General features: G+C 40.9%; 1 protein-coding gene across 4 annotated transcripts in view; it reads left to right on the top strand.

Annotated features, from left to right (window-relative positions):
• TENM2 (teneurin transmembrane protein 2) overlaps positions 1–13,970 on the top strand; it is a 737,821-nt gene extending 723,851 nt beyond the window's left edge. For all 4 annotated transcript variants that reach the window (XM_036391814.2, XM_036391811.2, XM_036391822.2 and 1 more), the window contains 4 exons: positions 4,337–4,633; positions 5,909–7,523; positions 10,164–10,294; positions 12,082–13,970. In XM_036391814.2, the coding sequence (XP_036247707.1) occupies positions 4,337–4,633; positions 5,909–7,523; positions 10,164–10,294; positions 12,082–12,843 (2,805 nt within the window). In that variant the 3' untranslated portion in view covers positions 12,844–13,970. The remainder of the gene's footprint in view (positions 1–4,336; positions 4,634–5,908; positions 7,524–10,163; positions 10,295–12,081) is intronic.
• The last annotated feature ends 213 nt before the right edge of the window (positions 13,971–14,183 follow it).

The following is a 14,183-nucleotide window of genomic DNA, read 5'->3' as shown; positions in this document are numbered from 1 at the left end:
ATTTTCACTGATTTTTTTTTTTGACTGGACTACTTTAGTATGTGCAGTTTAGGAAGGGATTTGAGATACTGGGCAGAAAACAAATGTAGTGCTGATCAAGTCCTCACTCTTTTAGCAATTCTTTCAACATTGCTGAACACAAAATACAGTTCAGTGTGTTCAAGATCACATAGCAAATGCAATATATGCAAGCAATTATGTAGTGATTTACCAAAAAAAAGAGGCTTGGATGTTAATTTTTTTATATTTTCCTATTACTAGCATCTAATTCCCAGTGTTGAGTTGACAAATCTTTCCTTACTCTCACAAATGCTCAGAATGTACCTATTTGGGAGTGGGGGAAGGATGGACAAAAAAATTGAATGAGATTAGCAGCTAATCCTTAATGACTAAATTTCATGTCTGTGTAATTGATTTTTGATGTGCTGACCTGCAGCAGTTGATTGGAAGTGGGAAAGAGATCAGCTCTACATTTTGACTAGGTGTTGTTCAAAATAAAAATAGGATGCTGAAATGAAATTGCAGTAATCCTAATTCTCAATTCTAAAAATTTAATAGAGGTACTTGTGGTAATTAGCTGAAGTTAAGCACATCTTAGTGCTGAAACCTTGCCTGAGATAGGTTTTCTGAGATAGGTTTTCTTGCATCATGTTTATGCAAATCAAAACAATGCTTTATCTAGAAACACCTCAACATTTAATTGTCTGGTGTTAGTTCCTGTAACAATAATCACATATCCATTTAGCTCTTTTAAATGAAAATCACTATGAGATTATCACAGGTTGAGTGGACTGAAAATGAAATTTGAAAACGAGGGAGAAAGCATAGAATTTATTTGCATCTCATTTATTCTAATTCATCTTTACAAATTGTTTAGTGAACGAAGCAGAGCAAGTGTGTTGGAATGCTGTGGGGAGCAGGTGGCACACAGTGACACAGAGCAGGGCACTGCTGCAGAGCTGACAGAGCACCAGGGCCACCTCCTGGAGCCCCGGTTCACAATCAGTGTGACTGGAGGGGTGGGCATTCTTTGTGATTCACCTCCTGCCTGAGTACTTCACCTCACAGTACTCTGGGGAATATTTGCTGGAGCCCACACCTCTGTGCTTCTTAAAGGGGGCTTATAAAAAGATGGGGAGAGACTTTGTTTTAGGGTCTTTTGTGATAGGGCAAGGTGTGGCAGCTTTATCTAAAAGAGGGTAGATTTAAAGTAGTGATATAGAAGCTTTTTATGGTGATGTGGTTGAGGCACTGGCGCAGGTTGCCCAGAGCAGTGGTAGGGGCCCCATTCCTGGAAGCATTGAGGGTGAGGTTGGCAGGGCTCTGCACAGCCTGGTCCAGCTGAAGATGTCCCTGCTCAGTGCAGAGGGGCTGTTCTGGGTGATTCACAGGTGACTCCCAACCCAAAGTGTTGGCTGGTTGTATGAGCCCTCAGGCAGTGGTGCTGCCTGAGCCCAGGCTCTGCCCTCCCTGCTTTAGGCACATCCCAGCCACACCTGTTGGAATCTGCACACCTGCCTGGGCACATTTCAGCAACCTGAGAAAGGAACTGCACCTTTGTCTTACCCCACTCACTGTCTGCTGCTGTGTGATGCACCACACTTCAGTGTCTGGCTGTAGTTTCAGATAAAGTCCTGCTGAGATTGCTGTCTGAAGAGTTTTGATTATGGAGCAGCATCCTGGAAGTGATTCCTGTGGCCAAACCTTTCCAGGGCACAAAGGGCTCGTCCCTACGGCCACTTCAGCCGCAGCCAAGGGAAAACCAGATTAGTGAACAAAAGAGAAAGTCAAGTAATGTGCAGTTGTGATACTTGGGACTGCTCTCAGTGTTCTCAGGGTGGGAATTATCAGCCTGTTTGGGTTCCTATATAATTAAGATGATACTGCAATTACAGTCTCTGGTTTTACTCATTTTACAAATGCAAATGAAGGTACTGAATTATCCAAGCAGGTGATGTTTGTGTGTGCATCTCCAGGTGATATTTGTGTGTGTGCATGACTCTTGTGTGTAATATCATTTTTAAAAAACTAATAATTTTGTTTTCTATGGCAAAACCAAATAACTGTTAAAATGTTTTTGAGAAAAGAGAGGATACCTGCAGTCAGACTTTCCTTTGTGCAGATTGCTATTGCAGTTACTGTAATGGAGGGAACAAAACCCAGAAATCCTGACTGATTTATGAAGCTTCAGAAGTTACAAAAAACCTAAACAAACAAAACCCCCAAAGCTAAAATTCAGTTCATAATCTTTCTGAAAGACTTTGTTTTTTCTTTTTAGAAAATCTACTTACCCTTAAGAAATTGGACTATTTCAGTCATACACTAACCCTTTAATTCTACAGCTAAATGTTTTTGAGAGGTCAAAGCTCTCTTCTGCTCATGAAAAGGGTTTTTTTTTAATGTATCTGCCATCAGGGTTGAGCCTACAAAACAAGAGTAACCAGCTGAGAAACTACTGATGCTGAGTTTGGCTTCCCTGGCTTTATTTTCATTGCAACGGGAAAGCAGAATATGACTTGTTTTGCCCCAAGGTGTTTTAAGAAAAATACTCTGTCTTTTCTGTGAATCACAGGGCAAGTTGTTGCTGGGATAACCTTTGGGAAAACCTACAGAAAAGAGCTTTTTTTTCCCTAGTAATTGCCCACTGAGGAAATGCAAACTGTTAAAGAGATTAATTTCATTAATGGAAAAAATTAGGATAATGAGCAATAATTTGAAATAATTATTTCTTTACAAACACGAAACTGTATTAATTTTAAATGTGTCTGTATAACTGAATTTCTACTGAGTTGGTTGGGGTGGGAATTGGGTTTACCCCTGCCAGTGAATATATCTCAGAATAATTTTTATATCCTCAAGAAAGACTCAGGGTTAATTTACATTTTGTTTGATGTACAGTTTAATTTTGGATAAGAGGAAATGTTGCATTATCAAAGCCACTGTAAAATATAAACTAAAGAACAAATTCCCAGAAATTGATGAATACTGTTAAAGTAGTCATTGCTCTGAAATTATATCTAATTTTAAAACTTCTACTATATTAATGACACATCTACAATTAAATTACTTAAGAAGCTATATCAAATTCCAGCATTAGCCTGAATTCTATAGCTTACCCCCCAGTGAATATATTTATATATCTCTCATTATAACACTCTCCCTAGAAGCCTCCCCATTTGGCATTCTTATTCCCCTTTGCCTCTGTTTTGCTCTTTTATTTTAAATAAATAAATAACTAAATCTGCCACTGAAACACTTCATGCTGTACTTTGAATGAAAATTATAACAAAAAAAGGGGGAGCGAGGGGAAGAAAAATATTTGACCTAATTATTTAGCACTTTTGTTTTCCACACTCGAAATCCATCTTTCCCAGCCAGTATGATCAGGATTTTTAAGCCCATCCCAAGTGAGGGGTCTATTGAATATTTGGAAAGTAAATGAAGAAAACAGTAAATGAATGATTTCTAAGCAGGGTGTTGCAATTATAGAAGTGGCTAAACCTCAATAAAGACATCAAAATTTCTTCTGTTGTTCTTAGAGCGATTGTAGGATGAAAGGCAAAAATTTATGGTGGAAGTAAAAAAACAAAAGAAAAATAGTAGAAAATAGAAAAATAGAACAGGTAGACAAATATTCCAGGCAAAATAATTTGTTTCTCTGCACTTTAAGACCTCAGTGTGGAGAATGTCTGTCTGTTCTGACCATAACATAAAAATAGAATAAGTAAAAAAATATTCCATGCAAAATAATTTGTTTCTCTGAACTTTAAGTCCTCGATGTGCAGAATGTCTGTCTGCTCTGAACATAATGGATTTTACTGTAGGGTATCACCTCTCGTAGTGCAGTGAGATGGAAAATACCCCAGTAAGACCCCAAATTATTTCAATATATACCACCAAATAGAAGGCAAAAGCCAGTTGACAGGAGCCCTACACTTCTCACAGGATTTCCCTGTTTTACACCACAAACCACATAAAACAATGATGCACTAACAAGCCAACCAGCATTATAATTGCCATCTTAACCACCATGTCCATCCTCCTCCTTCCTATCTCCCCTATAATCCTTACCATCATCTAAGAAATATAGGATTACCTAAACTGAAGGCCTTCAAGGCCTTAAACAAGAGTTAAACCCTGCTAATTTCTGCTAAAGTCCGCAGGCCATTACCCTGCATCCCCTAAATGCAGCTCAGGTGCTTTAATTAAGCTAGGACCTTCCAATTTACTAGGCAGATGGGCTTTGATGCCATGATACCACAAAGGCATCCCCTTTCCCCGCTGTAAGCTGGGTGTGCCCAGCTCTGGCTGAGCTCAGCCTCCTTCCCTGGCGCAGGTGCACGGCAGGAACTTGCTGTCCATCGACTACGACCGCAACATCCGCACTGAGAAGATCTACGACGACCACCGCAAGTTCACCCTGCGCATCATCTACGACCAGCTGGGCCGGCCCTTCCTCTGGCTGCCCAGCAGCGGCCTGGCCGCCGTCAACGTCTCCTACTTCCTCAACGGGCGCCTGGCCGGGCTGCAGCGCGGGGCCATGAGCGAGAGGACCGACATCGACAAGCAGGGCAGGATCGTGTCGCGCATGTTCGCCGACGGCAAAGTGTGGAGCTACACCTACCTGGAAAACGTAGGTGGTGTTGTGTGATTGTGTTCTCAGGGGTCCCAGGGTGAGGGAAGAGATGGGAATCTTGACTCCGTGTTTCGGAAGGCTGATTTATTATTTTATGATAGGTATTATTAAAAGAAAATGATATGTTAAAACTATACTAAAAGAATAGAAGAAAAGATTTCATCAGAAGGCTAGGAATGGAATGAATGGAATGGAATGATAAAATCTTGTGACTGCTCACAGCCTCGACACAGGTGGCTGTCATTGGTCATTAGGTAAAAACAATTTCACATTCTGGGTAAGCAATTCTCCAAATCACATTCCAAAGCAGCAAAACATGGAGAAGCTGAGGAGGAGAAAAGATCCTAACTAAAGGATTTTTCAGAAAATATGTCTGTGACAGTGTCACCTCCTGGCACGAGCTGGAAGGACACAAAGTTCTGTTTGGCTTCATGGCACATAAATCACACACACCCGCTAGCTAAGATTTGGTGTATGCCAGCTGTTAGTCATCCCTGGTCTCAAAATTCCTTATTTTGGTGTATCCCAGCTCTTAACCATCCCTGGTCTCAAAATTCCTTATTTTTCATTTAGTCAGCTGAATATGACTAATTCTTAATGGGAAATATTTTGTTCATGGTTTCTGTCTTTTGATATTTTCCTGCCATAGAATGGCAGTAAATTAACACAATGTATTGTGCTTGATTAAGCCCAAAAATGCATGACTAAACCTGACAAAAGGTTCATGTAGAAATAGGTAATTCATCTCTAATTGTTACTTATTAAATGAAAGTATGGTTGTGCATACTTAGCCTAATTAGCACACTTCAGTCATAAAAGTGTCTTAAATACTGCAAAACTGCATATTGTTTTTCCTTTCCCTTCTTGTTGTTCCAAGTTAACCACAGCTGATATTCTCTGCTTAGTTTCTCACATGTTTCACAGTAACAGTTGTGAATTACAACTTCTGGCAGAAAGATAAATCAAGTTATTTATCTAACTCCTCTGCATCCCTCAGGAAAAAAAAAGGAAAATAAAAAAAAGTCCTCCTACAGGGAGGACAGCTCATAGGTTGCTAACCTACAATTTCTCTGGAGTGTCAGCCTATTGATTTCCAAGGAGCAGATCCTCTCATCTGGCAACCTGACAATATTCCTGAGCAGCTCTGTGCCCCTGACTAATGTATCTGATTCTCTTTGTACTCATTTTGCATTAGTGCCTCTCCAGTAAACTTTTCTTCAGCTCCCTCTCTCGGGCCACATGCTGATAGCTTTGTTGTTGTTTCCCCTGCAGTCGATGGTGCTGCTGCTGCAGAGCCAGCGCCAGTACATCTTCGAGTTCGACTCCTCGGAGCGCCTGCACGCCGTCACCATGCCCAGCGTGGCCCGGCACAGCATGTCCACCCACACCTCCGTGGGCTACATCAGGAACATCTACAACCCCCCCGAGAGCAACGCCTCCGTCATTTTTGATTACAGCGACGACGGCAGGATTCTGAAAACATCGTTTTTAGGTACCGGCCGGCAAGTCTTCTACAAGTATGGAAAGCTGTCGAAGCTGTCTGAAATTGTTTATGACAGCACGGCGGTTACTTTTGGGTACGACGAAACTACAGGTGTCTTAAAAATGGTGAATTTGCAAAGTGGAGGGTTTTCTTGTACAATTCGCTATAGGAAAATTGGTCCTCTTGTTGACAAACAAATCTACAGGTTCTCTGAAGAAGGAATGGTCAATGCAAGGTTTGATTATACATATCATGACAACAGCTTCCGAATCGCAAGCATCAAACCCATCATTAGTGAGACGCCTCTTCCAGTTGACCTTTACCGTTACGATGAGATTTCTGGCAAAGTCGAGCATTTTGGCAAATTTGGAGTTATTTATTACGATATTAACCAAATTATCACCACGGCGGTTATGACACTGAGCAAGCACTTTGACACCCATGGGCGCATTAAGGAAGTGCAGTACGAAATGTTCCGGTCCCTGATGTACTGGATGACCGTGCAGTACGACAGCATGGGAAGGGTGACCAAAAGAGAGCTCAAACTCGGTCCCTATGCCAACACCACCAAGTACACCTATGACTATGATGGAGATGGGCAGCTGCAGAGCGTGGCAGTCAACGACAGGCCCACGTGGCGCTACAGCTACGACCTGAACGGGAACCTGCACCTCCTGAATCCTGGGAACAGCGTCCGACTGATGCCGCTGCGCTACGACCTCAGGGACAGGATCACGCGCCTGGGTGACATCCCCTACAAGATTGATGATGATGGGTTCCTGTGGCAGCGGGGTGCAGATGTGTTTGAGTACAACTCCAAAGGGCTCCTGACCAGAGCTTACAACAAAGCCAATGGGTGGAGTGTTCAGTACCGCTACGACGGACTGGGCCGAAGGGCTTCCTGCAAGACCAACCTGGGGCATCATCTGCAGTACTTTTATGCTGATCTTCACAATCCAACAAGGGTAACTCATGTCTACAATCATTCCAACTCTGAAATTACCTCTTTGTACTACGATCTGCAAGGGCACCTCTTTGCAATGGAGAGCAGCAATGGGGAAGAGTATTACGTGGCCTCTGATAACACAGGCACTCCGTTAGCTGTGTTCAGCATCAATGGCCTCATGATCAAGCAGCTCCAGTACACGGCCTATGGGGAGATCTATTATGACTCCAACCCAGATTTCCAGCTGGTCATTGGGTTCCATGGAGGGCTCTATGATCCTTTAACCAAACTCGTGCATTTTACCCAAAGGGACTACGATGTCCTGGCTGGGCGCTGGACATCTCCTGATTACACCATGTGGAAAAATATTGGCAAAGAACCCTCTCCTTTCAATCTGTACATGTTCAAGAGTAACAACCCTCTCAGCAATGAACTGGATCTAAAGAATTATGTAACAGGTGAGACTTCTTCACATTTATAATGCATAACACTACAGCTTGGAAGCTGATTTGGGAAGGAAACCCAGCTTCTCCTTACGAGCCCTTTGCTCAATCCTCACATCAAGTTTGGGCCATTTTCTTCTTTTGGCTACGAAAAGAAGTGGCTATTTCTGATTCCTTGGTACTGCTCTTCCCTGAACAAAGGGCTCTGAGAGAGAAGCCATGATGAATTATGAAGGGAAAAAATAAATATAAGTTTGTGTGAATAGAAAATTTCAGCACAGCCATAGTGCTCTTCCTGTTGAACTACTACCAGTACTAGTAAAAAGAAGTGTTCATTCTAACTCTGTACCAAGAAAAGTGAAGTCATGTATAGGAATCACTGGCAGGTGGGTTCAGAATCACAAACCAGAACTGTTCAGATCTTTTTCTTTCAGGACTACTTTCAAAATTAACTACAGTCTGAGCTCATGGGCACATTAAGAATTAGCACCAAGAATGGATTTAATTAGGCCTCTTTTCCCCATTTAACTTTTAATATGCAAACAGTCTTTAGTCTTTAAAATTAAATCCTTGATGTTTTTTAAGATTATTTCATCCTGAAAGACTAATAAATGTTATGGATTTTGTAGAGCCGAGAAACAAAAGTAGTTTTGATCACATATGTTAGAATTGGGTAAAACTTGTAACCCTTTCTTAATTAGGAATAATTTTTCACTTAGTAACATCACACAGTACTTGAACTAGCTGCTGGCAGTTTCTAAAAGGAAAGGTAATTAATATGTCCTCAGGAAAAGCTTTTTTTTTCAGAATTGAATATGCAGTACACAATAATTAGAGTAGTGATACCATTTTTAAAAGGAATTATCTTAATTTTAGCAGTAATTTGAATTTCAAGAAAAGTGTGCACTTCCTTCAAAGAAAATCACAGCATGTTTCATTAGTACATTGCAACCTAATAGTAGGTGTAACACACCAGAGGTTCTAGTGGAGCAACTTTGCAATTAGGAAATAATGTGATTTGTATCTGATAGTGTGAAAATACTGGTGACTAAAATTACCTCGTTCTCGTAAATTCAACAAAAGTCCTATTTTCATCCACTACCCTTTGATTTTCAACATCATCTTATTATGCTTTTCTACATTCTGAAATTGTATTTATTTAATCTATCCACAGGATGAAATTGAATAAGATAAATTGCATTTAGGGACAACACACACCTTGTACTCTGTAAAAATACTTCATCAGTGATGCAAATATTTTTTGCTGTAGGACTGAACAGATTATCTTAGACAAGAAGTGATTATGGTGGCACCTTTGTTGTCATAGTTAAAAAAAAAAATAAAAGAGAACAAAACAGAACACCAAAAACTCTTTCCCTGCAGTCCATTCTTACTGTTAACCCCTGACACAGGAGTTTATTCACAGGTTTTGCTGAAAACAAATTCCTGTAACAAATGCAGTGCTGCAAAGCACATTAGCTCAGCAAAATAGAAATTGTTTTGTATATAGGTCCTGCTCTGGTTTCTGTGGAATTGGAGCAGCTGAAGTGAATTGTTCAGGAGATACCATTTTACCATAAAATAAAATTGAAGCCTTATGAGGAGCAGTAACCCTGTGCTGTCCAAGGGTTCATGAAAAATACAGGAGGCACTGTGTGATGGGAGATGGTACAGATACCTCATAGAGGCAGAGTATTTTACTACTTATTTTAGAGTCAAAATGGCTAAGAAAAAAAAGACTTTTGGGGAAGACAGGCTTTGCAACAGCTCAGCTCACAGAAGTGGAGCCAGTGTAGGCCAGCGAGGAGAGATGGCCACTGGGAAAGACAGGAGAGATTTTTAAGCAAAAATTATCATGAATTTAGGAAACAGGAAATGTAAAATGCGGTGATGGATTCTTTTTTTGTTAAATGAGTTATCATTTGGATAACTAAAATACATAATTAGTTCTTAATACCTGCAGAGTGAGAATTACTGTTATTAACTTAGTTTCTTAGCTTTTACAGCTAGATCTGAGGATAGAGTTTTTGTGGTTGATCCCACATCTGGAACTTGCTGAGGCTCACCTCAGAGCTGAGCTGTAACACTCTCACACAGCTCCTACTTTCCCTGGAGGGATGGGGAGGATATTTTTGTTGCCTAAATTTAGACATGTGATTTACAAATCTAGCTTCTCACTGCTTTTAATGGAGCCTCCTGAGACCTGATGACAGCTGATGGAAGTAGGACATAGAAGAGAAGCCATATCTTTCCCCAAAGGACTTTTGCAGATGTTTTTAGAGTGTTAACCTAATAATATATCATTATACAATACAATTTATAGGTTACATATAGTAGCCATATCAGAAGGTGTCAGAGATGGAACAAGTACTGTATACTGTGAAATATTTGGATAATTCATGTGCTCTAATGGAAAATAATTAAAGAGCTGGTATATCCCTGATGATTTATTTAGGGTAAATTTAATGCAGTGTTTCCTGTACCTTTTCATAGTGGATTGCTACAGTACTGTAAAGTTCCACACAATAATATAAATTGTGACTTCAGTTCCTACTTGAAATTGAGGATGTCAAAGATGGATTTCCTAATTTTCTTATTTTCTCTATTTGTTAAACACAAGTATTACTCACTTAACTGCTTTCTTTCAATTTTCAGATGTCAAGAGCTGGTTGGTGATGTTTGGATTTCAGCTTAGCAACATCATTCCTGGTTTCCCTAGAGCAAAAATGTACTTTGTGTCACCACCATACGAGCTGTCTGAGAGTCAAGCATGTGAAAATGGACAGGTAGGCAGAAAGATTAAATTACTTTTTTTTTTATAAATTTGCCCCACTCTAAGGATAGAATCACTGGCTCTTCTGTAGTTACCGCAGAAGGCCAAGCATTTAATTCAGTGTAAAGTGAAGTGAGTATAGCTACATTTTATACTAATGAACATATGCCTTTCTTGCCAGCCTTCGTTGTTATCATAATTACAGTGTCATTAGTTTGTCTTTTATTGAGTTATTCCTTGATTAACAAGTTGTAACTCGATTAACTTGATTAGCAATGACAAAGGGAGACTTTGTCAGGGTAATTTATCATCTGTTGTACCTTTGGTAAAACCATCCTAATAATGTGTTCCAATAAACTTATGTTGGTACTTGTTTTACTGGTAAAAAAGGGTTCTACTTCTCACCCTGCAAGAGGTTTTCTTACCATTTTTTGTCATTTTTCTAGTTAGAGGTTTTGATTTGCTATTCCATTTAGCCTCAGTTACAGTGTTCATACTTGTCAGGTTAATGGTGAACAGTATATGGGTTTAACTTTCATAATAAATTCCAGCCCATTTAATAAACTTCAGAAGAGTACTAGGCCAATTTCAATCGTACTCTTTGCTAGGCTTATTTCATCTTTGTGGTAATACAACAAAAATAATCATGTAAACCTAAACATACCACTTTCCCAGGCTTCCAAGTCATTTGAGAGTCTAAACCCCTCTTCAGGAATTGCTTTGGTGCTTTTGGGCCCAAATTTCATCTATTTACAAAAAAACTTATATTCATAAGTCTTTTAGTTATATTTACTGGTTGAAATCTCTGGGAAAAGTGTCCACGAGTTAAATGCCACCTTTTAAATATATTGATTCTATTTGTTTTCAGCTCTGATTAAAATTGTGCCAGACTTGGGCCTTTCTTACTCTTCTACTGGGCATTATATGATTGGCCAAAATTGAAATGTGTAGTGCATATATGCTACTGAGAATGATAAGTATTTTATTTGGTCTTACAGATGGCAAAATGATTTGCTGAATGAGTATTTACTTGATTCTGAACAAGATGTGGATGGTGGGATGAATGGATGGATGGATGGATGGATGGATGGATGGATGGATGGATGGATGGATGGATGGATGGATGGATGGATGGATGGATGGATGGATGGATGGATGGATGGATGGATGGATGGATCTGTGGAATCGTGGATGGATGGATGGATGGATGGATGGATGGATGGATGGATGGATGGATGGATGGATGGATGGATGGATGGATGGATGGATGGAATGATGGATCGATGGAATCGTGGATGGAATGATGGATCGATGGAATCGTGGATGGATGGAATCGTGGATGGATGGAATCGTGGATGGATGGAATCGTGGGTGGATGGATGGATGGATGGATGGATGGATGGATGGATGGATGGATGGATGGATGGATGGATGGATGGATGGAATAATGTATAAAATGATGGATGGATGGATGGATGGATGGATGGATGGATGGATGGATGGATGGATGGATGGATGGATGGATGGATGGATGGATGGATGGATGGATGGATGGATGGATGGATGGAATAATGTATAAAATGATGGATGGATGGATGGATGGATGGATGGATGGATGGATGGATGGATGGATGGATGGATGGATGGATGGATAACTGAGGGTGGTCTTTCAAAGTGTAGAATTTTTCTCTGCATGTCTTTCCTTTAAAAAAGCAAAGCTCTTTATTGGTCTCTGAAATGAGTATGTTCAGACCTGCATCTTCTTTGGTGTTTTTTTTTGTTCTGTTCTGCTTTCCCCAGCTAATTACAGGAGTGCAGCAGACAACAGAACGACACAACCAGGCTTTCATGGCTCTGGAGGGACAGGTCATATCTAAACGATTACATGCCAAAATTAGAGAAAAAGCAGGCCACTGGTTTGCCACAAGCACTCCCATCGTGGGGAAAGGAATCATGTTTGCCGTGAAGGAAGGCCGTGTCACCACTGGTGTTTCCAGCATCGCCACGGACGACAGCAGGAAGATCGCCTCGGTCCTGAACGGCGCTCACTACCTGGAGAAGATGCACTACAGCATCGAGGGCAAGGACACCCACTACTTTGTGAAGGTGGGCTCGGCCGACAGCGACCTGGTCACCCTGGCCATGACCAGCGGGAGGAAGGTGCTGGACAGCGGCATCAACGTCACCGTGTCGCAGCCCACGCTCCTCGTCAGTGGCAGGACTCGAAGGTTTACGAACGTTGAGTTCCAGCATTCCACACTGCTGATCAACATCCGCTACGGGCTGAGCGCCGACACGCTGGACGAGGAGAAGGCCAGGGTGCTGGAGCAGGCTCGGCAGCGAGCCCTGGCCGCAGCCTGGGCCAAGGAGCAGCAGAAGGCGCGGGACGGACGCGAGGGCAGCCGCGTATGGACAGACGGAGAGAGGCAGCAGCTCCTCAGCACGGGAAGGGTTCAAGGTTACGAGGGATATTATGTCCTGCCCGTGGAGCAGTACCCAGAGCTAGCAGACAGTAGCAGCAACATCCAGTTTTTAAGACAGAATGAAATGGGAAAGAGGTAACAAATTAACCTGCTGTCATCCTTTGCTGGATGAATCAGTAGTCATAACTGTTATCTCCTCTCCTAAGGAGATGAAGACCTAAATGGGGGCACTAGGCTGAGCTACTCTGGGATAGTAAGTGGCAAAAAAGCTCATATTTTTTGAGTTAAATGCTACTGTTCAAGTGATTAAAAACCACATCCTGAAGTGGACTAAAGCCAGACTGAAAACTCTTAACCGTACAAATTAAAAAGTACCCCTGAAATATTACCCACTTGTTCTGGGTCTAAAGAAAAACAAAAAGAAGGCCTCGTATTGTATTACCTCACTCCATTCACACGTGAGCAAACTAAGAAATCCAAGTGGGCCACTTTCACTAACCAGCTGATGAAACACAGATGATTCAGACTGCTTGTTTGATAAATATCCAAGAGGTTTTCATTTAAAGCAAAATACAGATGCATTTAAAACATGACTTTGGGGTGATTTGTGTGTAGCGAATGGAGGACAAATGAAATGCAAGTGAGAGCGCACTGGAAATAGGAAAGGAAAATATATTTAAAAGTAACAAAACCACACTTGCACTCTGACCCTCCACTTGTCTGGCCTGAAGCTTAACTTATTCAAAGAGGGCAGAGTGTAAAGTTACATTCAAAACGGTGGCTATAAATCACTACAGATAAATTTCATACTCTGTTTGTCTTTGAAGATTTCCATTGTGGACAGTATAACACAGTTACAGGGTGTAGTCTGTTTAGATTCAGTAGTTTGTTGGTATCAGTTCCAGTAGAGCTGTGGGCATTGTGTTACACTATTGCAAATGGGCACCACGTCAGATCACCCTGTACATACATCAGCCAGAAGGCACAATCACTGTTTCAGATTTAAAAATTATTAGTGTGTTTGTTTGGTCGAGAAACTGAGACAATCACATTACGGTCACCACAAAAAAAAAAAAAGAAAAAAAAAAGTCTAATAAGAACTTTGGTACAAGAACTTTTTTGTAATATACATGTATGAATTGTTCATTGAGTTTTTATATTAATTTTAATTTGCTGCTAAGCAAAGACTAGAGACAGGCAAAGATAATTTATGGCAAAGTGTTTAAATTGTTTATACATAAATAAAGTCTCTAAAACTCCTGTGAATTAGTTGTCTTCCATTGCAAAATCTTGTAAAAGCAATTCTCTTGTCTGGCTGTTTCTAATGCACACAGCATTTTGTATGTGGAAATGACTTCCTGTGGTTCAATGGATCCTGCAGGGGGCTGCTCCTTTGATCTCTGGGTAAGCAAAGTCCTTCACATACATCACCCAAAAATCTGCTTAGGACACAGGAGAAAATTGGTAAATGCTTTAGGA

Source organism: Molothrus ater, chromosome 15 (assembly GCF_012460135.2).
Source record: "Molothrus ater isolate BHLD 08-10-18 breed brown headed cowbird chromosome 15, BPBGC_Mater_1.1, whole genome shotgun sequence".
In the NCBI taxonomy this organism is placed as follows: domain Eukaryota; kingdom Metazoa; phylum Chordata; class Aves; order Passeriformes; family Icteridae; genus Molothrus; species Molothrus ater.
The sequence above is the reverse complement of the archived record's forward strand: the minus strand, read 5'-3'. Positions and strand labels throughout refer to the sequence as shown.